The following is a 25,773-nucleotide window of genomic DNA, read 5'->3' on the forward strand; positions in this document are numbered from 1 at the left end:
AGTAGCTGGCGCTATACCAAATTTGTGCGATCAAGAAAAATTTGATAATCATGGCATCCAAAAAGGGTGGCAAAAAAGGCTCGAAAAAGTCAGAAAAGGTAGTGGAAGAAGCACCTCCACCGGCGGAAGAGAAAAAAGAAGAAACACCAGAAGATAATGCAGATGAAAAACAGCAGGATCCGTCCCCATCAGAGGAACAGGAACCTGTGAAAGTACCAACTCCACCTCCAGAATACGACGAGCCAACTCTTGCTGAATTAATCGTAGAACAGTGAGGGAAATGTTCATTTTATTTCGTATTCACAACTTGCAAATGTCTTTTTGATGATAATGAATAGCCACTGAATACCAATAAATTCATGAAGTTACCTATTGGATAATAAATAAGAAAATATCTTTGTTAAGTAGGGCCCAGATTGAAGCTGTATTTAAGTAAATCTCATGTTCTTTAATACAGTCCCACATATTGATTTTGGTGTTTGCGATAATGGGGGGGGGGGGGACTTGTGTCTGTTCACTTGCATTGCAAGTTGCAGTCAGCAGCTACCCGGCGCTAATGCAGTTTCGCCAACTTCGAGAGAATTTCCCCCACCAGTAGCTCTAATTGATTGCAAATGTCATTGCAAGTCTCTCAAACTCAAAGAAAGACTCGATCACAACAGAATTAACTATTAAGGTCAATATGTGGTAAGGCCTAACGTTAAAGGGCTTACGCAGCCTTAGTATAAAATAGTGAGCCTGTAAGGTCCCCAGGCCAAGTCTGCGCACACACATGACACATATTTGCGCGATTCTACACTACAAATCTACACTGCAGTCTAGTCTCTAGTCTAGATCTAGACTTTAAAAAAAGAAGATAAGTGACAACCACAGATTTTACCCATGCAATACATAGAAAGAAAGACATTTATTAAAAATCTGACTCAAAATGGGGCGCAAATGCAGTTTCGCAGGGGATTACCAGCATACCTCATCTCCAATACTTGTTCCCAAATGTCATGACAAGTCTCTCAGTCACATTTCGAGGTCAATATACCCACCTCTTTTCCAATTATCGCGATCGGCTGTATTTCAGCTCTAGTTTAATCTCGATGCGAAACTGCATTAGCGCCCTAAAGTATAAGGTAATTGGCCGGTGTGAAACTGCATTAGCGCCCAAAATGGTGGAAAAATGATGAAATTTCTTGTGAAAAGAAAATAAATTTTTAGATTTTTGGCACACAGAACATCATCAACTGATCAACTGAATTTTTTTGTGAATTTAAAAAGATACACTGATTAATATTCAAGTTAAGTTGTTACTGTCAGGTGCGTAGACATGGGGTCCCCTTCATAGATCTGCCCACCGCTGTTCAGAGTATCAAAATATTGGCGAATCCAACTCCAAGTGAAACAATGTTTGACTGAGAATTCAAATGATATTGATGAAGTCGAAATCAAAGCCGAAATACAGCCGTTCCCGATCGCAATATTCAGGAAAGCTGTGGGTATATTGAAATGTGATTGAGAGACTTGCTCTGACATTAGCGAACAATTAGATCTACTCAGTAGACTACTGGTAGTGAATTTCTCTCAAAGTCGGCTGGTGTGAAACTGCATTATCACCCAGCTACCCTTCCTCAGTTTCATGCGCTGAGCTTTATGCAAGATAGAACCTATACTCTAAAAGAGGCTTTGAACTATCACTTTTTAACAAAACAAAAAAATCTTGAGAGGGAGTCTAAAGTGATCTAGACTAGAGTACAGGCATCAGGGGCCGATTGCGCCGCACGAAAGGGTCTTTGCAAGGAACGTCTTTTGTGTTGCCGATATATTATGATGCGCCGTATGAAACGCCTTTTTAATAAAGTACCTGCAAACATACACGTATGTATTTTATTAATTTGTTTGAATGAACAAATGTCATTGTTTATAAATGATGTAGGCCTAATATTTTATGTCATCACATAAAAACCAATTTAAAAGTGAGTTGAATAATAGTTTATAACCAATTTAAAAAAGGAGCTTCATAAAGCGCGTCATAATAAATCGGCCATACGAAAGACCTTCCTTGCAAAGAACCTTTTGTGCAATCAGCCCCAGTGTGATTAAATTTATCAATCGAGACCCGCACAAAGATCCTTACCATAAATAGAGGTGTTAGGGGTCCAGTGTGCAGCCCCCTCACACTAGTGATAGCTGCCTATCATTTTGGTGTGCATTTAGCACCGTATTTGTGACAAAATCAAAAACAAAATCAACATCAAATTTAATATTTTACACTCCATACTTTATGAGAAGTAACCATATCCTGTAGTGTAGAATTCCATTAAATTTGTCAAAAGTGGTGATCTCATCAATATCCATGTCAAAAAAAAAAATTAGAGAAGAGTACAACCTCATACAAATACCTGCATTGTGTACACATTTTACATAGGGTGGCTGCTCACTGGACCCATCTAGAAAAATAGTTCTGTTGAGCGGCCTCCCTGAAGCAAATTTTTATTTAGCTGTGTGAATAAGCCTTTCTGCAGCAAAATATGGACCATTGACTTCATTCTCTTTAATAAAAATCATATTAGTAATAAAATTGAACAAATAAAGCTTAAGTACTGTATATCAAAGTTTCAACAGTTAAAAGTTTAATAAGAGACTGTCATTCTTCTGTCCTTGATTAATGTTATCGATTTCTAATGATGTTGAATGAGACTTATTTAATAATATTTATGCTTACTCCTTTCGCTGAGTATATATTTTGATGCATTTGAACCTACCTGACACTGTCCCAAGTTGATTTCCAAAGGGATATCAAAAATACCTTTTTATGTTTAGTTTTTATTCATCCCCGCCCACTCACTGGGGATGGCCACCCACAGGAGCACATAGATCTATATGTATATAACTTTTTGGAATAGAGCTAGACTATAACTAACTTTTAGATATTATTAATTCAAAAGACATAAATTGTGATTTATGGGGGTTTAAGTATTTTTTATTTTCGACCATTGTGGTGTATTGATGGAAACTGTATGGTAGAGTCACTAGCGGATCCAGGGGGGGGGGGGGCAAAGGCGGCCCGTGCCCCCCCCCCCCCTCCCTTTTGAGAGGCACAATTAAAATTTGTAATGTAAAATGCTGTTAAAGCAGAAGTGTGCTCCTCCTTTTTTGTTTTTGCTTGTCAAATCTTTCTGCGGGATAATGGGCCCCCCCCCTTTTGGAAAATCCTGGATCTGCCCCTGGGTAGAGTATTATTCACATGAGTTGAATATAGCTTCATTTTTCGTTACAGCTATGAAGGAGAGAAGGTACGTGGTCTCTATCAAGATAATGAAGGCATAGCTGCTTTCAGTGGTGGACATCATTACAAGGTAAGGAAAGAAACTATTAACATTTTTAAAGACCACACGGATACTTACTTTCTTTTTTTTTAACTGTACAACGTTTCCCACTACTTTTGTTCAGAATAAATTGCACTAAGACCATAAATTTACAAATTATATGAATACAACAGTCTATTTTTCTTTAAACTTTATATACTACAGGTTTAACTCATCATATTTTTTATCATCAGAAATTAGCTGGAACCCCCTGTTTTTAAAGAACTTCCAATATTTCTTTGTTGAAGCTGACCAATTCCTCTAATTTTGAATGTGATTAGTATTATAATTATTATCATTATAATTATAGAGGTTCAAATGACATAACGCAGTATATTGGTCTTGGATTGCTGGGGACAGAAAAAAAGTTAACTAAGTTATTGTGACAAATGCCTTTGTCCCAATTCCAGATGAATTGAAACATGACAATACACACATATGTTAAAAGTCTATCATAAAATGGTGAAAAACATAATCATAGCTGTTTTTATCTAGGAATATGTTTTTAAAAATTTAAATATAAGGAAATAACAAACACATTCCTAACTTCTAAATAAAAAAATATATATATATTTATATTGTCTTCTTCAGGGTCAGTTCTCGCAAGGATTGATGCATGGCAAGGGTAAATATGAATGGGCAGATAAAGTCAAATATGAGGTAAGTCAAGCATGCATCTGTAGGCAGCAGCACAGAACGATCTGCTCAGACAAATATTTGGAAGGGTGACCCATTGTGTATTTACAAAAGTTTAACCCTCCCAACATTTGCCTGCTCAAACTGTTACTGTGCTGCTGTCTGCAGAATTAGATTTCACACATTATTTATTTTTAGGCTATTTTTAATTAGATTCTGCTTTCCTGTAGTAAATAAGATGTGGAAGTTGACCATTTTTAGAGCCTAGCTGCTTTTCATTATATAGATTTTTACCTGCTTAATGGTGAAGGAGGAATTGCTTATTCCTAATTTGATTTTATGACTGTGATTGTGTTTACCAAGGGGTGGGGATAAAGTCTTTTCACTTCATCATTGATTTTTATACCTTTTTTGCAAAGCGACAGTTGTTTTGTTGTTGTTTGTTTATTAGAAATTATGTAGATAAATGCTACTAGCAATTTACTATCATTGTTGTTTTTTTCACCTAAAATGAGAAAACATTTCAGTCCTAAGAAGATATGAGATCCAACTCTCTCCATGATTTGCATCTCCAAGGATATTGTGTTTGATTTAAAGTCAAAATTACAATTGTAATTGAAATAAAAAAGTGCAAATATGTTTTAGATAAGTTTTGTGGAAAATTATGGAAGATTTGCTTCAGCATAAGTTAAAAATTGATATTTTATGAATTATTGATTATACACACAGAATTAACATGATTATTTCTTCCTTCTCATTTTTTTTTTCAAAGGGTGATTTCAACATGAATGAAATAACAGGTAAAGGTACTTATACATGGCCCGATGATAGCACGTATGAAGGAGAGGTGGAGAAGGGTCGTCGCCATGGCCACGGTACATTCCGCTGCATGTCATCGCCCTCTTCTTACACAGGGCAGTGGCATCAAGGACAGAGGCATGGTACAGTAAGTATACAGGACCCCATTTCATGAGGACTGGTGATTATAGTATCCATATCATTACAATGGAACTTTGGTCTTGATTGGCTATCAGCCATGTTACCATAATGATAATTTCTTGTGAAACAGTCCCCTGAACCCAACCCTTTGGTATGTTGATGGGAACTTAAAATGAGATTTTAGGTCCCAAAATCAATCATAAATCTTATGATTGATTCCAAATTTGCAACAAAGAGCTGGTTTCCTTCTTGCAACATAATCAATTCATTTTCTTGTAAATGGATCAAATTAATTTTTCAATTTCAAATAACTTTCTTGAAACATTTCCTTAGATTGGCTGTGTACCGTAATATTTGTATGATTGCTATACTAAATAAAGCTGGTTTAAAAAAGTCACATTGAAAAGTTTATAAAACAGAGACGATGCAAAATTAATAAATTAAAAATTAATTTGAAAAATTATCTATTTTGAGGTTCAATCTACTTTCTGTACCATCTGCATAATTGTGTACTGTACTTGTGTACTAAAATACTTGTGTATTATAGAAAATTGGCATACACCATGTCCCGACTGATATTTTTATGCAATAAAATGCATTAGGAGAAATGCATCAAGAATAATTTGGGATTAAATTTGTATTATAAGAAGAAAGTCAAACATAAGTTACACATTTGCAGACCTTAGTTTAAATTTCTGACCTACGTCCTCTTCATTTCAGGGTATCATTCGCTATGACACCGATGGACTCTCGTTTTATGAGGGAGACTGGGTGAACAACAAACGCCAGGGGTACGGTGTTAGGCGTTACCGATCAGGCAACGTCTACGAAGGAGAGTGGTCAAATAACAACAGACATGGCCAAGGCATGATGAGATGGGTAGACCTCAATCAATCTTACAATGGACAATGGGATAATGGTGTTCAGGTAAGAGTAAAGTGTTTGCTCAGTGTTATAATGGGACACTGGTGTTCAGCTAGTTCTTTGGTGTTACAATTGGGATATTATGTTCAGGTGTGATTCGTATGTTCATTAAGTGTTACAGTGAGATAAAGTTGTCAGTTCAGATTAATTGCATTCTTTGTTCAGTGTTACAATTGGGGTAATGGTGTTCAGGCAGTTAATTTGTTCAGTGTTACAATGGGGTAATCATGGTGTTCAGTTTTTTTTCAGTGTTACAATGGGGATGATGGCATTATAGTGTTCATTCAGTGTTACAATGGGATAATGGTGTCAGTTTAGTTTAGTTGTATGCTTTGTTCACTGTTACAGTGGGGTAAAGATGTTCAGCTAGAAGAGTGTATTCAGTGTTACATTTGGATATTGGTGTCAAGGCAGTCATTTAATCAATGCTACTGTAGGGTAGTTGTTTCAGTTCAGATAGCATTTTATTCTTTGTTCAGTGTTACAATGGGAAAGCAATGTTCAGATACGAGAGTGTTGATTCAGTGTGATAGTGGTGATGATGTTGCTCAGGGGTGATGGTATTCAGGTACTATTTCAGTTATCATTCCGTGTAATGGTGGGATAATAGTAGGATTACGGTGTTCACTGAGTATCAGAGAGGGATAATGGGGCTCATAAAGGAGTTTATAGTTTGAAACATGAGGGCCGTCTGCACCATCCCGAGTTTTCAAATTAGCGCGCTATTTCTGATCCGGCAAATTATCCCGATCTGAAAAATCTCGAGATAGTTGGCGGTGCAGACGCAATTATCCCGCTAGTTCGTAGGATTAATCTCGAGATTGCAATCCCAAGTCAACTCGGGTTTATTTGCAAAATAGCGCGCTATTTTACGAATTATCCCGCTAATTCGTCGGTGCAGACGCACTCGAGATTGGACTCGGGGTAATTTATTCATGACGTCAGTCCATAATGCTATTCGCGTTCCACTTCCGCCTTGGTCAAAACATAAACACGTGCGAAAGTCAACTTTATACATGCGAATAGCGTTCATAAGCAACGATGGTGTCCCACCAGTGAATGGATTTTGGGAGAGACCAGACCGAAGGGGGAGGCGCTCATCGACGATGGTCATATTCAATAACAACACTGACAGCAGTGTTGTCTTATTCCTTCGCAAAATGTGAGCAAATAGCATTTCTTTCCTCCTTCTCTCCCTCTCTCTCTCTCTGTCGTTGCCTCCTACTCCGCCATCATATTTAACGAAGAATACATCACTTCTTCACTCGCTGAGCTGAGAGGATTGTTGCATAACACCGGTTGAATTCGGCGAAAGTGCTAGTGAAAGGAGTACATTGCTTGCATATCGCGGGAAGTTATTCAAAAGCGCGGGCCGTTGAAACTCCAAGATCCGAAAGTGCGCATGCTCGTAATATCGGGCTTGTTGCCTCGCTCGAGCAGGAATCGCTCTTCGTGGGATGGTGCAGACGGGGTTTAATCTCGAGATTAATCGCGAAGAGGGCTGATCGGGCTAAAATCTCGAGATTGAGCAAACTCGGGATGGTGCAGCACCGCCTATGTAGTGGGATAATGGTATTCAGGTAGGATGGAAGCCTTTATTCAGGGTTATAATATGATAATGGGGTTTAGATCGTATTTCAGACTTCAATCAGCGTAACAATGGGCCAATGATGTTCATGTACAATTTTTTAGCATGTCAGCATGGGCCAATGATGTTCATGTACAATTTTTTAGCATGTCAGTGTGTTTATACTACTACTAATTTTTTATCATTATTTTCAATGTTCATGTCACTTTAAATTCTTTCAGCTCACATAGGATAAGAATATTCATTTAGTGTTACAATAGCATGATAGCATTCATGTACAATAAGTGGATAATAATTGAATTCAATTAAGAGATGATTATAGTTCTCTTTATGATAACGAGATAATTATAGTGTTCATGTAGGTATAGAGACCTCAACCAGTGTTATATAAATCTTGGTTTTATTATCATTAATGATACATGTATACCCTATTTGTTACCAAATATCAGTATTTGTGCGTGTCACTTCTAAATTCCTCACAGCATGGTCATGGAGAGCACACCTGGTACCTCAAGCGTCTTCCCGGTTCACAGTATCCACTACGCAATCAGTATATTGGGGACTTTGTTTATGGTAAACGTCATGGTTACGGCGTATTCCTCTATGCGAACGGGGCAAAGTACGAAGGAGAATGGATGAATGATAAGAAGAGTGGCAGGGTAAGTACAATATAATGTGTTGTCAGCAAAATATATTTTTGGGTGCAGCTTATTCAAAAGGTGAAATTATTTGCCTTGAATATAAGAAATCCACAGGCAAGATCATCTGGGCTCTGTATTACAAAGAGATGCAGTAGATAGCTGGCGTAATTTTGTATCTGTAAAGCACTTAGAGACATATCTCTGATGCATTAAACACTATACAAAAAGCATAATATTTATATTCAGATCAAGCTCAAGTCGCTATTGATCTAAATTTGTGTAGTTATTAAGTTAGTTTTAAAATCATAATGTGAATTGATCATTTGAATCTATCAAAAACCCATAAATAATACAACAGGGTCCTGATATTCCATCGGTGAATTCCCATGAATTTTAAAATGAGTGTAATATGCTTAGGCTACTTTTGACCTACACTAGAATAATCGAGCCCAGTTCTTTGCATTGTGTGCTTCCATAGTGATTTGTACAGCGTCTTCAGGCAGGACACTGTTTGGTTTGACATGTCAGTTTACCAACAGGATTTGAATGATTTTGCAAAGGGAGAGGACTTATATTAATTTTACGTAAAAAATTGGTTCGCTAATGCTGTAACCTTAGTAGCAAGCATCAATATAGCACTGTGATAACAATGCATTCATTATAGGATACTGGTACTTTATCAATATAAACACTGAATTAAGGGTGATAATAATGAGTTCATGAAATCTGTATAAGCCATGGTTTCAAACCACACATTCAAAACAAACCACCTTTTGAAGTTAGGTCAATCAGATTCTAAGGCCGCAGTTCACAAAAGTAGTTTTGAAAACCATCGGTTGAACTCATGGTTCATGCAGAGTTCCTGTATAAATTAAGATTCATTTGATACCACGTAGTATATGAAAAAATGTCCAAATCTGATGCGTACTTTTGTCATAGTGTGCCAACTGGACACCGTTTTCATGGTTAAGCATGCTATTTATTCATGAGTCCACTGTTTTGAATTAATGAGTCCATTCTTCAAAACAGTGGAATCCTGAATAAGATAGCGTGCTTAACCATGAAAGCAGGCGTAAATTTGGCGCACTGTGACAAAAGCGCACATCAGCATTGGTCATTGCTTATTATACGCGGTAAATAAGCGTAATTCATACAGGAAATGTGCATAAACCGTGGATTCAACCGATGGTTTTTCAAAACCACCTTTGTGAATTCGTGCCAACGAGCCTGTTCAGTTTCACTTCTAGTGCTAACACTTATTTACAGCTTTGGTTCCATGACATTTGCTCCAGCGACAATTGCTCCGCCATAAATTCTACACACTAATCAAATGTCCAACTTCAACCCTGGATTAAGACTTATACCCTACCCTAACCCTACTTCTTAGACTAAAAAAAGCCCAAAGCAAATGTTGCAGGAGCAAATGTTGTATCACCACAGCTTAACATACGGATTTATGACCTGTGTGATTTTTTTTTTTCATAGGGTGTTTTCACGTTCAAGAATGGTCGTATCTTTGATGGGATCTTTGTGGATGATAGGATGGCAGAGTACCCTCAATTCACGATGGATGGGACTAATACCCCAGACCTATCAGGAATCAGGACCAGGACCCCAGACCCAGCAGGACCAGGTACTATCCAAAACTGATATGAATATCTGATCACATATCTCAAAACTCGCAAGAAGTTAAATTGCAAGATTTTCTGAATGTTGGATTTAAAAAAAAAGGTGTAACTTGACCCAGAGCATTACTCTTTAGCTACATGAACTAGCAAAAATATTGATCATTTGTTTAAAAAAATGGCATAAAAGCATTAAGAAATTATGGTTATTAGCTGATGATGAGAGATTCAACGGCTTTTGCACAGTATCACCACATGTCATGCTTGAGAGCAATTCAAATTCTAGACCCCCTTTTATTTCGTGAATCTCTCTGAAATCCTTAAAGGGGAAGTTGACACTAATGGAAAGATGATTTGATTTTAAAAAAACTCAAACAAGCATTTCATGATAATGCAAAATATTACTTTATTTTCCATGTCTCCTTTTCACAATTTATTGGCCAAATCTGCAACATTGGGGAAGCTTTAACATTGCAGAGAATGGGGATTTTCCAGGGGCCAAATGGCCCGAGCCCCCGTGTATTTTTTCCCTTTCTTCAAATCAGATGTAAAAAAGTTAAGACAATTTTGCTTATTGCCTACAAAATATTTATTATGCACAATACAATGATGTGCAAATAAGAAAGTTGATTATGTCACTCACAATCTCTTATGTGTTGCTGTTGATATTTCTGCGGACGTGTGTGTTGGTTGATGCTGAAGATGTTTTAGAAAGGAATTCTAATAGCTTCTTTATAAAAATAAAATAGAATTAAAATATGGCACCCCTTATGACTATCTTGATCTTTTCATGCCTTCCTCACTCCAGAACAACATGTGGGAGATCTGACAGCGAGGACCGACGAGAGTCGCAATACCCTCGGTCCATCTTTGACCCTTGACCTTCAGCATTTACTGAATGAATTCAGTGCTGAGGAGAAAGAAGATGAATTGCAGCAGGTAAAGGATATGAGTGATTAGACCAACTCGCTTTGGGTGATGTTTTCTATGGTAATTTCTAACTGGGGGGGGGGGGGGCTCAAGAATGCTGACAAAAGATAATTCATGCACTGACATAGCAACACACATGGCTCATTGCATAACTCATTGAAATTTGCTTTTGTTCTTCTAAGGACGCCCCCCCACTGGAGGTTCACCATGTAACATTATACAGATATTCCCTACCTAGAGTTTGAATATAACATTTCCTCTCCCCGACTGAGTTATATTTTTCCCAAGGGACTATATTTTTCCCGAAAAGCGCAGCACTGAGGGAAAATATTCTTTCGAGGGAAACATATAGCTTCGGAGGGGAGTTGAAATGTTATTTATTAAAACGATAGACCAGGCAATATCTGTTATATTATATAGTCTATGTGGATCCGCCATCAGAAATTGCATTCATCATCTGGTTTCAACCCAAAATTCTTGCTACAGCTCTAATCCATCTACGTCATAATCGATTTTTTTTTTAAAATACGTTAAGCACATTCTTCATGCAATCGACGCGTTAAAACTAGCGCGTACATCAAATAAACTACCTGACTACGCAACTTGTAAGCAGCGAATGACTCACCTTAGTGAATATAACGCCGCAATTGACAATACAACGCAGTTCTATTCACTGAGGTGACGTCAAAACCTAGAATATAAGAAATGCGATCCTCGCAGCTATGGTCACGTGATGGCGTATTGACCTATCACTGATTCGAATCTACATAACCTATGTAATATAATTAACTACGAGGGATATCATATGACTGCTTAAAAGATATATAATTATACCTTCTGTATGCAGAATTGAAATATAGATGTTATATGAAAATTCTCAGCAATTTCTATAAATGGATGAAAGATAAGGGCATAAAATAAGTATAAGTAAGCTAGACAAAGTTTAATTCTTATACGGGTTATGTTTGTGATTCTTCATCACATTAATGCATTGAAAAAGGTGTACGTGCACTCCTACTATGGTGGTCTCGACCACAGTGAATTGCCTGATAGCATCATGATGGTATATGAAGGTATTTTGCAGTCTTCAAATCCTCTGAAGTAGCTCAGTCTTAGTCTACAAGTTGAGGAAAAAAATAACTTGGAGAGTGATTATTTCTGTACAGGTTATGTTTGTGATTCTACGTCACATGAGTGCATTGAAGAAGGTGTACTCTTACTATAGCGGTCCCGGCCATGATGCATTACTTGATAGCATCATGAATGTATATTACGTTGTGGCCCCCTGTAGCCTTCAACTCATCTGAAATAGCTCAGTCTTTTCAAGTTGGGGAAAAATGATAACTTAGAGAGTGATTATTTCTTTACAGGTTATGTTTGTGATTCTGCGTCACATGAGTGCATTGAAGAAGGTGTACTCCTACTATAGTGGTCTCGGCCATGATGCATCGCCTGATAATACCTTCATCATGACGAGGCTTCAGTTCTGGAGGTTTCTCAAGGATTCCCGTCTTCACCATCTTGACGCAACATTAGCTGAGATGGATAGAATACTAGGTAAGCCAAAAGATGAGCTCTATTGCATAAAGCTTATTATTAATTTCAATAATTCAGTTCAATTCAGTTTGTTTATTTATTCAAACTCAAATAGGTGTAACATAACTTATTTACAATGCAAACAGTTAGGAGGGCATAAAATAATACAAAATAACATCATATCATTAATGGCCTTGATTGAATATTTTGTTGAAAAAAAAAAAATTTGAGAAAAGGCACAGAGTCCTTGTGAGAATAAGTTCTCAAAAAATAAATTATAGTATATTAATTTAGACTATCTAAATGTTGGGGAAATTGTTTTTTTTTCCCCTGAGTAGAAATGCCCTCATCTTTGACTTGGGAGAAATAATGTTGTGTCTCCCTCAGTACTAGTCCATATTATGTAATCATTAATGATAACTTTTGCTTATTAATTGTCATTCCCATGGTAATATGGTTTGCCAGTAAATCAAAATCTAAGATGGATAAGGCAAGATACAGCACATTATATTTTAGATTACCATCTGTTGTTGGTTACCAACTAGCATTCATGTCTTCTTGGTAGTTTGGTGCAGTACTGACTACTCAATAAAACCACCACCAGTTTGATGGTGATTATGTTGAGGAATTGTTATTAATACCAATTACAGACTGCCTGAGTACATGACCATCAGCTTAATTTATTATTGCATTATTATGACTTTTCTATTTCCATTCTGTTACAATTCTTGTATCAGCTGCAGACAAGACATCAACAGACATCCATTCTCCCTTGGACAAGCTTCTGATGAGAGAATTTCTGAATCACATCATCACACTGTCATATTATCTCTACAAGGATCAATACGAGTGAGTTATCCCAAATGTATTTTCTTTTTGCATGACTTTACCAATTTCATGAACATAATTTTAAAAAATTATGTTATGTTGATATTTTTTGGTTCTTTGTAAGGGAGCATGTTGCTTGACTAACGTAAGCTTTTTGAGGTGCTACCTGTTTTTTAACCTTTGTACATTTTATATTGTAACATCTGAAATAAAATAAATGAATTGAATTGAATTGAAAGTGAATATGCTTTCAGAAAATTGTAGTCTATTTGGCATTAGATCTTTTAAGAAGACTCTGATGACCCATATTTGGCCATAGTGACTTTTACCAGGATTCTCATTATCATACTCCAAACTCAGTAAAACTGGTCCGATACCTCTTGCATTAATTCTTACGTATACCCCTACTGATGTGTATTTTTTTTATATAATATGATTAAAGTCATAAATCACTTTAATATGCTTGGCCTGTTTGTTTGTTAAGCTCCAGAGCCAGCCATATGCCTACACGTTGTCTTTTTAAGACCATTTTATAGAGCATTGCACAGTTCGGGGTTATACCATTTGTTATTGAATTTGGTTCTTTTGTTTTAAGACTGAATATGTATAGACTCATAAGCTCACATTCTTATATGAGTGAATCTATTTATCACCTATCCTCCATCCTATTTTGTATTATAAGGTCTGGAACTAGTCCTATGCTTGCCTGTGAAATCAGATATTATTGAATTTGGTTCTTTATAGAAAGACAGACCATGTACATGTATAGACCCACATTCTTATCTGAATACTATGTAGTCCTGGGCCCCGTCTTACAAAGAGTTACGATTGATCCAATCAATCGTAACTCAATGGAAATCCATCAGTGTCATAATTTTTTCTGCAGGAAATTTGTAAAATTTCCATTGTAAACAAAGGAGAACACACTAAATTGTCAAGAAATCAATGAACTTATGGATATACATTCATATCTAGAATTTTTTTTGAACAAACAAGCATTTTAGATGATGACGTTGCTGGCCGTCCATAGTTGTGATTTATTGGATCATTTGCAACTCTTTGTAAGACAGGGCCCAGATTGGCTGCTGATGTATGGAAGCTCTGTTCCCCATAGCTAACATAGAGGGCCTCCAGACTCCAAATCTGAAGCCCAGTGCCCATCTATTAATCACTTATCCTCCATCCTATTTTGTCCTTTAAGACCTGGATCTGGTCCTGTACTAGCCTGGTGTCTGTCTAAGACCATCACAGAGAACATAGTACCATTTGGGTGTGACGTCCAGGGTAACTTCCTGTATGACGAGGCCCACGCTGTCAATGCACTGGGGTACATGGACAGATGCTATGAGGTCTATCAAGATATCAGCATACCTTCTAAGGTAGGTCAAAGACACTTTCGGTTATGGCAAGTAGAGTGTAGGCGTTGGTCTTGAGTTTTAATCAGGCTCCTGAACCTATGTAATTCTCCACAATATCTATCAGGTTTTATAAATAAATGGGCATAGTATTTCTGATAATTTGATTGTAGATCTTAATAATTTGCCCCAAAGAAGCATTCTTATATTACATTTAAATAAGAAAGATAGTCAATTGTGTTATTGGTGTTTTTTATAGCCCTTAACTTAAATTTATGTTTTTTATCTCAATGATATTGAAATAACTGTTTTATCAAACATTTTGTTATAAATGCATTTAGCGGGAAAATCAATGAAGATGCAATTTGTTACACAAAATCAAGATTTAATAGGAAATATAACTTTATAGAGAGAAAAAATTAATAATATGTGGAATTTAGGAATAGCAAACATTCTGATGTTAAATTGGCAATTGTTATTGCAATAATGAATCCTATTATTATATTTCCATCCCTTTCCACCCCTTTATCTTGCTATAGTACAAGCCATATGATTCCGTCCTAAAGATGAGGGAGTTCCTGTATACTATGAATGAGTATAGTTTAGTGAACGACAACCTGACTGCTCGGCGCATCTTAGAGATCTTATCCTGTGATGATCCCGCTGCGTACGACTCTAAGGACTGCAATCTTGAACTCGAGGTTAGCTTGGATTGCATGCATAACTGTGTTTGTAGATCTACTCCCCCCATACAAAGTTTGCTTTTAATTAACTAACCCATCACTTACTGGAACCAGGGGGAGCGTTTTGTCAATATTTAGATCTGACAAGTTGTCTGACAACTTTCCTTGATTTTGATTGGCTGAGAAGCAATATTTAAATCAGAAAATTGAAAAAAAAAAAACTTTGGAAAAAGCTCCTTTGGTCCTGTATGTCCTACATTTGGAGTACTAAGTTAAGTTCAGTGTTGTATATTACATTATTGTGATTACTTTTTGTCTCTCCTGATTAGCAGAGCGAGACTATAGGTGCCTTTTTTTGGACAGTGACGGCAGCAGCGGTGATGGTGGCTGCGTCATCAACATTGAAATCTTAGCCAAGAATAAGTTAAGGATAACTTGTGGATATGGCCTTATTTGAAACTTAGACATAAGGGTATTCAAGTATCACTGAACATCCTTCCCTAGTTTCAGGTCATATGACCAAGGTCAAATGTCATTTAGGGTCAATGAACTTAGATCATGATGGGGTAATCAAGTTTTTGAAATGACAAATGCCCTTCCAAACATTTGTAGAATTAAGCATAAACTAGTCTTGGTGCATGTATCCCATTCAAAATCACATTTTACAATTAATGCCTTTTTTAATGGCTTTGGATGCTCCAGCCCTAAAGTGAGCAACACACTCCCTTTCCTTTAAGTGCCCTTTTAGAATACGGCCTTGCTCCCTTTATTAGCCCTGAGATTTTGAATTGGATTGTTCCATTATTTGATTTCAGATGACCTTCCTAGACTTCTTTGAAGCAGTGATAGGTTGTGCCATGTACTATGTCACAGAGGAAGTGATCAAAGACCCTACGACCCCTAGACCTAGCACTGTTATCTCCAATCACACTCATACAAGCTACAGCTCAACTACGCATGGGTCAACATCAAGAACAAGTCACGTAAGTTGCTCTCTTTCTCAGGCCTAATATAATTATTATCAATAATGATCATAGCTTCACTCTTCATACTTACAATCTTGCAAATATGATTGGCCTGAAATACGATCATGTGATGGGACATGTGACCAGGCACCCCTACCCACAAGAAGCTGTGCTGTACATTTGAAATTTGTTGGAGGGCATGAATGGTAGTTTTTGGTCAGAATGGTAAAATGTCAGTTTTTTGGTATATTCTGAAAGAGTGTATTTGTTTTTCCATGTACCATAACAAATTGGATGTCCCAAACAATCACAGAATGCTTTTTAAACAGTTTATAGTTATACCCAGATTTTGTCTTTGAAGGATTTCATTGCAATTAAGTCTTCTTTCTAAAATCCAAAATGTTCCCCTTGCTTTGAACTTCATACATTAAAAACTCGGCAAGTTCTTGCATTTGTTTCTTTTCATAACAATGACCAGGATGTGCTTGAATAGTGAGCCAACTTTGCGGGTGATTATAGTTGCACGTTTTATGAAGAATGTATTGATTTCTAATCCTCTTTTTGTCCCCTTTACCCAAGAGTGGGAGGATAAGTGCGTTTGAACAGATTGGTCAATTTTAATCCTTTGTTCATCAAAGTAACATTATATGGTCACAAACACTCTTTGTAAAGTGGGTTAGGTTCATCCAATAGGAGTGAGTTATACATCATTGTAAAGCTGAGGGTCTCCTCTTTCAAATGGGTTCTTTTCTAAAATTGATACCTGGCTAATTTATGTAGGTTTTGTAGTGCCAGATATATATAATAAGTTTGATGAAATGGCCTTAAAATTTGAATCTATTTTATGGGCACAAAGATCGATTGGATCGATTTTAAATCCCTTTTAAGCAATGAAAAAATGGCCTCCAAGAAGCATAACACGTAACAAACAATATTTGTTTTATCTGTATACAGCACAACGACGATGGGGATGAAACTGCCTCACCCCGTACATCTAACTATGGTTCTCCTCCGCTACGAGCGATGTCATCATCAGAGGTCGTAAGGAAGGCATCAGATGGTAAAGTAGAGGTGAGAATATCCGCCTGTTCCCAAACATACATGTAGATATTTCTGTGTTTATAAGTACAAGTGAACTCTTTCATAAAGATGCTTTGAAAAATTATGCACAATTTTACAAAAAGACTATACTGTGGAAAATAAAAGCCAAACAGGCAATTCATTTGACCTTTTTTAACAGTATACATGTATCTAACCCTCAATTTTTCTCCTCTTGTACTTGATGTATGCATGTAGCTGTTCTAATATTCTCATTCAAATTCTGTGAAATTTGACCCTTTAAAAAAAAAAAAGAGAATTTATAGATAAAAAAGGAGTTACCTGCACTATCCCTGCATACCAGTCAAGGCTGGTACCTCCGTGTCACCAGGCCGCTGGTAAACCTTGTCATATAAACTGAGGCTGAAACTGGAGCCAAGGTCGGCAAAATTTTGCCTTGAGGCTGGCCCTGACTACATCCCTTATGCATAATTGTAAATGCATCTCAGCTAAAGTTATTGAAAAATTACAACTTTAAATATTGACATTTATTCATGAAGTCATGCCTGTACGAATCACTTGTCCATATTCTGTTGGCTTAGTCTCTAGCAGAGTAATAGATGTATCTTAAAAATAGTAAATATATTGATCTTGTCTTATATGAACTTTAAACCTACATGTATGTCATGTTGTGAATTCTTAAAGGGGAATCCAGCCTTGGCCATAAAATGATGTGTTGGGACGGAGAAAAATAAATGAAACAGAATGGTGAAAGTTTGAAAGAAATCGGACAAGCAATAAGAAAGTTATAGCTGCTTTAAAATTGAGATCACTAATACCATGTAGATTTCAAATTGGCAACTGGGTAAGTAAATTATGACAAGGCCGGGGCAAGGACAACTTTCCCATAGGCCATGTACTTTATTATCAGGGATTTGTGGTTTTCTCCTAAGTGTCCATTCCCCTGGGGCAGTAATCTAAATATAACCCAGGTAGTATATTGTTTTATGTCCTCATGGAAGAAAAATATAATTTGAAATAAAACTTTTGGGGAAAATGACATTTTAGCCATAATATGTACTGGAGTACATGGAAGAGTAGTCCTTGCCTTACATCACTATGACATCCCATATGCGGCCAATTTGAAGTCTCCATGGGTATAGTGATTACCAATATTTATAACATTTAAAAATTCATAACTTTCTTGTTGTTTGTCCAATATTGTTAAAACTTTCACCTATCAACTTGTCTGATTTTTCTTTTCCTTATAAAAACAAGTTTTTATTTGGGTAGGATTCCCCTTTAATGGTTGTCCAAATCGATGTCAATTGTAGTGACATGTGGAATATATTCTGAGCTTGTGGGGAAAATGGCCCAGCAAATCTATAAATGCGGTTGCAGTTTGGTGATTTGTCAACTAAATGTCATATTAAAATGCAACAGATCTTTTCATGTCCAGGGTATGTTACTACCTTCAAATTTAAGCTTAATCAATTTTCCCTATTTATCTTCTTGTTTTGTAATGATTTTTTTTTCTTCAATTTATCCAGGCACATGGGTCTATAACTGCTGTCACTGAGAGCATGCACACTGAACAGCCTCTAGAGGGCAGCACACTAGGTGTCAATAATAAAACTGTCAAATCAGGTGAGAGTGGGTATTGTACTCTGTATCATACTTAAAGGCGAGGTTCACCCTGATTATAATTTGGTTTCAGTACGGCAAACCCCCAAAATATAGAAATGTGTAAGTGAACTTTAGTGAAGGTTTGATTATAATCCATTAATGCATAGGAGAGTTAGATTTTTTTTAAGATTCAAATTTACAACATATCTTAACCTTTTTAGAAATCATGTGGTCACTAGCATACAGATGAGGGCTTGGAGGACCATGGACCCCCAAAATTTTTCCCAACCGAGAAAAAGAAAGAAAAGGAGAGGGAAAAGGTGAATTATGCAAGCAGCTGTTCCATTAATTCCCATTTTTTTAATGGTTCATGAAGTTAAAGAAGTTAATGTATCTGTCTTAAAGTTTTGAGACAGATAATATATTCCATAGAGCTGCATGGCATATGATATCACACACGTATCAAATTTATTATAAGTCATTTCTTTCTTATTCTGTAACAGATTTTCTGCCCCCAAACATACAGTACACTGATATGTTTCTATTGTTCTTCTTTTATCAAAGCCAGCTTAATGTTGGGGTTTGCCTAGAATAACGCCCTCAATTTTTTTTAGTTTATCATTTTTAGTATCAGGTGGTATCCATCTTGTTATACTGTATGTCTTGTTTGATGTCAATGGCCTTTATTGACATTAATGTGTGAAGTAAATCCATGGTTTTAATCTTTGGTTTATTATTGATTTTCATAGTGACAACTCTATGTAGGTTCATAAGTTGTATTGTACGTACGTTTACTTACATTGAAATGTCAAAATTCTTTGTAAAGTTGTAAAGGAGCAGATATTTTCATTCATCCAATGTGGTGAGCTGCAATCGAATGAAGTACTGTACCCGGGGGGGGCACTCGACCAAAAAAGTGGTAGGGGTGTGCCGCGGGCGAGACAAAAAACGGGGGCCTTGGAGCGGGCTTATTGTAAAAAGGAGGGTCCTCGGAACGGGCTTCGGAACGACAAATGTTTGTAAAAACGGGGGTCCTTGGAACGGATCGCCAGCCTGTGAGCTTGTATGCATCCCTATGGAACGGGCATGCGTGCATGATGCAGCTAGCCCGGGGGGCACGGCCACCGAGTGCGCTCGCGCAGAGGCGATGGTCAGACAGCGCTCTCGGCCGCTTTTCACCAAAATTGCAGCTTCAATGCGACCGGAACGGCGTAACGAAAAATATGCGACGCTTTGGAGCGGATTTCTGTCTTCCTTTTTTCTCGATGAGAAGAAAATGCTATGCCTTGGAACGGCTTTCTTTGTTCTTTTTCTCAATAAGACAAAAATGCTATGCCTTGGATCGGAAATTTGAGTGTAAAAATGGGGGTCCCCTCCGCGGCACATACCCACTATGCATTATATACTGAGTGCCCCCCCCGGGGTACTGTAGCACACAAATTTGAGTATTTTTCACATTTGTGTTCTGCGAGTTTAAGTGGAAGAAATTTTATTTTTACTAAATCATGCAAGTGTGTGTATTGTTTCCTTATTTTATGTCCAAACTTTTTGAAGCCATAAAGTCACTGATGATTTCTTGATTTTTGTTTTCTTTCAGATGAAGGAAAAAAAATGAAAGTGAAATAGGAAACATGATTAACTGGAATTTTTTTTGTTTACAGATGTAGGTACCGAGGCAGGTAAAGGTGTTTCTGTAGCGTCATTACAAGCCGGTGAGAATCCAAGCAGTGATAGTCAGACCCATCTATTACAATCCGTGTTATCAATGGGTGCTGAAGAGACACAGCAACAAGAACCACAAGGTATGGGACTACATTATTCACAATACACATGAAAGGTCTTATGAAGCACCTTGATAGCCCCAAAATGCTTGCAGTATTAGAGGGGGAAAAGTAGGATCGTACATGAATAAAAAAAAAAAAATTATTCCTCTGGTTTTACTATTGTTTTGTTGGTTGCATATTGTCAGGTTACAGTAAACCGTTTGAAACGTTTTTGTCTTAGTGATTTTCACTTGAAACTGTTATTAGGTACTGAATTCATAACATCCAAATTGCCGAAAATACATTTCTTACTGGAAATTACTAACCAGTTGCTTCTTCCCTGGTTCATATTTACATCCAGTGTTTTGAGAAAATTTGTGAGTTGTCCTAAATTTTCATCAAAATATCAAACAAAGGTTTTGATTTATTCTTTTTATTGTATTGAACATCTTTCAAAACTTTTTATTTACACTTATCTTGTAGGCCAATTTGATTATGAGAGCGATGACAGGGATATTTTATCTCTTTGATTTTTCTTTGATTTTATGATATTTCATGATATTTTATTATTATTTCATGATATTTTAAGACTTAGTTCTTGATATTTCATATTTTAATACTTATTTTTCAATATTTCATGATGTTTCACAATTCATCTTTTGTTTTAGTTGAGGAAATGGAGGAAGAGATGGATGAGGAGACGAGAAGGTTCAATTTCTGGACGCATCAAATCAACATCTTTTTCTTGAGGAAGCTCTTCCCAGCTCACGAACACATGAGAGATGTTCAGAGCAAGAGAATCACAGTCAGAGAAGAAAAGAAGGTCGGTATTCACTCTGATAACTGTCATTAAATATTTTTCTATTAAAGGGCAATTTCATAAAATTTGTTCATTGATCCCTATTAGTAAAACCATCATTTGTCTCAGTTCTGCAGATCAGATGATTTGTTATTACATGTATGCTAACAAAGTTTCATGGCTCGAGCAGTTCACAAATTGAATAAAGAATAGAGAAAAATGGGGGTCGGATATGCAAAAAATTTGATCGTTTAATGTGCTGATAGTGGCAATGATAGTGACAGTGAAAAGGATGAAAAGCTGAAGGAGAATAAAGATAAGATCATTAGAAAAAACATAGAGAAGGCTAAGTTGAAGAAAAAAGATTCCAGTTTCAGTATTCTTTTAAAAGTTTTTAAATTTTCTTAAAAGTTAGGATTATTAGTTTGAATTGAGTTTATAATTTCTATCACGTGGAAATGTCCTGTTGTGCTTAAATTAATATTCAAAATGTTATACTGTGCTTATTGCTTGAAATCACAAATAATACTTGGACGTTGAGTTGTAGAAAATTGTTGCACATTTAACTACCCAAAGTTAAATCAATTTTATTGAAACATTAAAGCGTACATCTGAAATATGGGCATTGCGATATGAACATGACTGGTACAAGAGAGGTTGGTGGGAAGCCTACTTAGTATGTTTTTCCTTTCAATCCTTCCATTTCTAAGTAGATATTCAATGAGTGGTCTGAGTTTATTTTGGAATTGGAAGTACAATTCAGCTGAAAAGCGTGATCTAAGTTGACAAATTATCACATCATTGATAGCTCAAGGATTGAGATTCGTCCCAGGGGCCCGTTTCATAAAACTGTTACAAATATAAAATTTGCAGTAACAGTTAAAAGCTACTGAAATCCTTTAATCTGATTGGCTGATAGTGTATTTTTCATTATAAAAAGCTTTATGAAATGGGACCCTGGACCAGCTTCATTTTACTTTTGGCACAGTGCTGACTTTGCAATTGACCCAACATCAGAAGCTCAACAATTAATTTGAAGGCACCTCATGGGGTGATAGAAAAAGCTGCTGTAAAATTTTGAACCCGTCAAGCAATATGGGGCTATGCAAGAAGCTTATGTTCAATTTCAAAACAAGCGTAACTAAAATAAAAAAAGTGAAATGGCGCATTGCAAGTATGCCGAGTCGTAATTGAAAGGAAATAAGCTGTGAATTTGTATTGTTCAAAGAAATTGTGCTCGATTCATGGACTTCCATTGGATTTTTAGTTGAACGTAAATTTCTTGAGATGCCCTGTTGGAAATTAATCTGATTAAGTTACCTAAACTATCAATGCTATTTTTTATTCCTTATTTTAGCTGGCATGCCTCCAGGCTGAGCGTGAACGCGAGGAACGGCTAAAGAAGATCCAAGCTCTTCGCGAAGCAGAAAAGCAAGCCGAAGAAGCACGAGCCCTGGCTCTAGCCGCCGCAGCATCCGAAACAGGGGCTGGTAACGAGACTATCGATGGGTCAATCAGTGAAGAGAGAGTTGAAAGGTCAAAGTCAAATAGTTCCACCAAGGGAAAATAATTGTCTTTTATTCATTTGGTAATAACTCAGTCACATTTTCTCTACAGCGGCGTACTGTGGGTAAAAACAGCAGTTATATGTATTTTTATTCAAACCACCTCGTGTAGCTGGTAAAAAAAATTGCTATTTTTTCGTAGGGGAAATGTGACTGAAGTATATAGGTCAAGTCCACTCCAGCAACAATTTGATTTGAATAAAGAAATAAATAAGTCAGTATACAAATAGGCATGAGTGCGAGATTTCGCATAAGATGAAAGAAAGATGCTCTATTCAAAGAGGCCTTAGCCGAGTTGAATAGAGTGCCTCTTTCTTTCACTGAATGCCATTCATATTTCTCCAACAATAGTAACACAGCAACTGCTGCATCACGCAGAAGTGTTACCCTTGAGGTATTGTTGGAGAAATATGAATAACTAAAGATCTTTCATTGATCAATAGGACTGCATTTTAATTGCAATATATGTGTAGCTTTCAAAAATATGAGGATCATATTGTCAGTAGCCACCCTGATTCCTCATACAATGAGTAAAATGTGGTCTGGCAATAGGTACACAGAACTATTTAAAAAGTCTAACCAAAGGGCAGTTTCATCATATTATTAACCATTTGATAAACCCCCCAGTTCTTTTCCATTCTCACAACTGCTCAAGCCTTGATATTTGAGAGCATTACAACTCTTCATGAGCACACATACTTTCCTGTGTGGCCTTCTAGTGGTTGGCACACATGAACTCACAGCTTTTAACCCAATTTAAATTTGTTTTTCTGTGAATATTGAACATTCTGTTGAAAATTATTTTGTATATGGTGTAAATATGTATATATATTTATAAATGTGTCTTTATAATTATTGCCTTATTTCATTCAGATATTTCACCTTGCTAATCCAATGCATTCCAGAGGAACTAAAGTTTTAAAAAACCTTTTGAAAATTGCTTTCAATTGCTTCGAGTAATGCACATTTTTAGAGCTATATCAGTTTGTAACATTTTCTATGTTTCTATTTTGATGAATGAACATGTTATGATATCCTCTCAGAAATGGCTAATTCTTTTGAATATCTTTGATGAGGTATTCTAGAGAGTGTACAGGGGCCCATATCAAAAAGGACTTATGAATATATCTTTGTTGCTATGGTAACTATGGTAACAGGATTCGGTAGCCAATAGAAATTAAGTTTTCCATCTCTACCTCTATGTTTCCATGGTAATTAATGGTAAAGTTACAAAAACCTTAACTGTATGTCTTTTTTGTAAAAGGGAATCCTAGTATGCACTTGAAGGGTAACCCCAGATACGTGGGTATATCAAATGATAGAAGCAAATAAAAAAATATATATGAGAATTTATCCGTCCAATAATCAGAGAGTTTCAAAGTGTGCATTATGTCTTTGGAATCCTTGGCCTTAATTCACATAGGTTGTTTTGAAAACCATTGGTTGAACCCATGGTTTATGCAAAATTCCTGTTTAAATCATGCTTATTTACTGCTTGTAATAAACAATTACCAATGATGATGCGCACTTTTGTAACAGTGCGCCAAATTGATGTCTGTTGTCATGGATAAGCACGCTATTTTATTAACGAGTCCACTGTTCTGAAGAGTGGACTCATTAATTCAAAACAGTAGACTCATTAATGAAATAGTGTGCTTAACCATGGCAACAGGCATAAATTTGGCACACTGTGACAAAAGTGTACATCAGCATTGAACATTTTTGTTATATATGTGGTAAATAAGCATAATGTATACAGGAAATCTGCATAAACCATGGGTTCAACCGATGGTTTTCAAAAAACACCTTTGTGAATTTGGGCCCTTGTGCTGTGAAAGGTACTGATTTGTGCATGCTTGTGTGGGTATGTGTGTTTTCTTCCTGTCAGTGAATGATGTCCAGCCCGCATAAGCCCTTGCTCCCCCCCAACAGAAAGTCATGTACCTTAACAAAATTGTGATCCATTCTTACGCTACAGTCACACCAATAAAACTGACCCCAAACCGACCGATGCTATGTCAGGAGTGAGTTTTGCAATTGCACCAGGGACAGATTCTAGAACATAGCAAATGCATTGAAAATGCTCGTTAAATCACAATGAAAAGCCAAGAGGTCTTTGTCGAAAATTGGCGAACTGGGATAGAGATTATCGCAAGATTCGAAGCAGATGACAAATTACAAATATGTACTTTGTCTAGAGTTACGGACAAAACCATTTTTTTAATTCACCATTTTTTTCAACAAAAAAAAATGCCCTTCATGGCTTTGCCATGAAGGGCATTTGACAATAGATTCTCTATGTTCCAGAAAATGTCTGCGCAATGGATGCGAAAAATCCCTACTGGTAAGAATGTAATAGCTTTGGTTGGTTTGGAGTCGCTAGTTTCGCTATGACCTTTGGAGATAATCGTACTCGGCATTTCAAACCGACACTGATGGGAAGTATATGTACTTAATTGATTTTGATCTGTTTTGTTGCTGTGACCGCTTCATAAGCCGTTAACTTTTGGCGAGAATCTAACCCAGTTCAAAAGAATAAAAAATCTTGGCTGTGAGATCCTGCATAGATGTTTCTATTGTTATTAACCCTAAAAAGACTGGGCTATTTGAGATGTACTGAGGACTGAAGGGGGCCATTATGCCCCCCTTTCCTTTTAGGGTTAAAGTACTTTGGTGTTTAAGAAGATACATATCGAGATGAGAAACAAATGAAACAAAAATTCAGACTTTATTTTGTCTTCATGTCAGTCAGTTTTTAATAATCTTTTCAAGAAAGAAAAATGAAGAAAAGAAAATGACTTGCTTTTTAAAAGTTCTTTCCTCAAAAAGCTAACAGTAAGTCTTCAAAACACCAAAAAACACACATAAATACAATACACATTATAAACTGAAAAACAGAAACAGAAAAAAATAACAACAAATATGTTTCCATCTTTATACAGATTGTTAACAAAGATTTATATACCAATTATCTTG

The 25,773-nt window shown here is 36.5% G+C and overlaps 1 protein-coding gene across 1 annotated transcript; it reads left to right on the forward strand.

Annotated features, from left to right (window-relative positions):
* The first annotated feature begins 1 nt into the window (after position 1).
* Positions 2-24,162, forward strand: LOC129280693 (radial spoke head 10 homolog B-like). The gene is made up of 18 exons (XM_054916707.2): positions 2-271; positions 3,269-3,347; positions 3,948-4,016; positions 4,765-4,938; positions 5,652-5,858; positions 7,926-8,102; positions 9,570-9,717; positions 10,518-10,648; positions 12,010-12,196; positions 12,913-13,024; positions 14,205-14,382; positions 14,898-15,059; positions 15,857-16,024; positions 16,961-17,077; positions 18,595-18,691; positions 20,332-20,472; positions 21,102-21,256; positions 22,590-24,162. Exons 1-18 carry the CDS (start codon positions 51-53, stop codon positions 22,800-22,802), a joined length of 2,736 nt encoding a protein of 911 aa, XP_054772682.2. The 5' UTR covers positions 2-50; the 3' UTR covers positions 22,803-24,162.
* The last annotated feature ends 1,611 nt before the right edge of the window (positions 24,163-25,773 follow it).

This window comes from Lytechinus pictus, chromosome 17 (genome assembly GCF_037042905.1).
Source record: "Lytechinus pictus isolate F3 Inbred chromosome 17, Lp3.0, whole genome shotgun sequence".
Classification (NCBI taxonomy): Eukaryota; Metazoa; Echinodermata; class Echinoidea; order Temnopleuroida; family Toxopneustidae; genus Lytechinus; species Lytechinus pictus.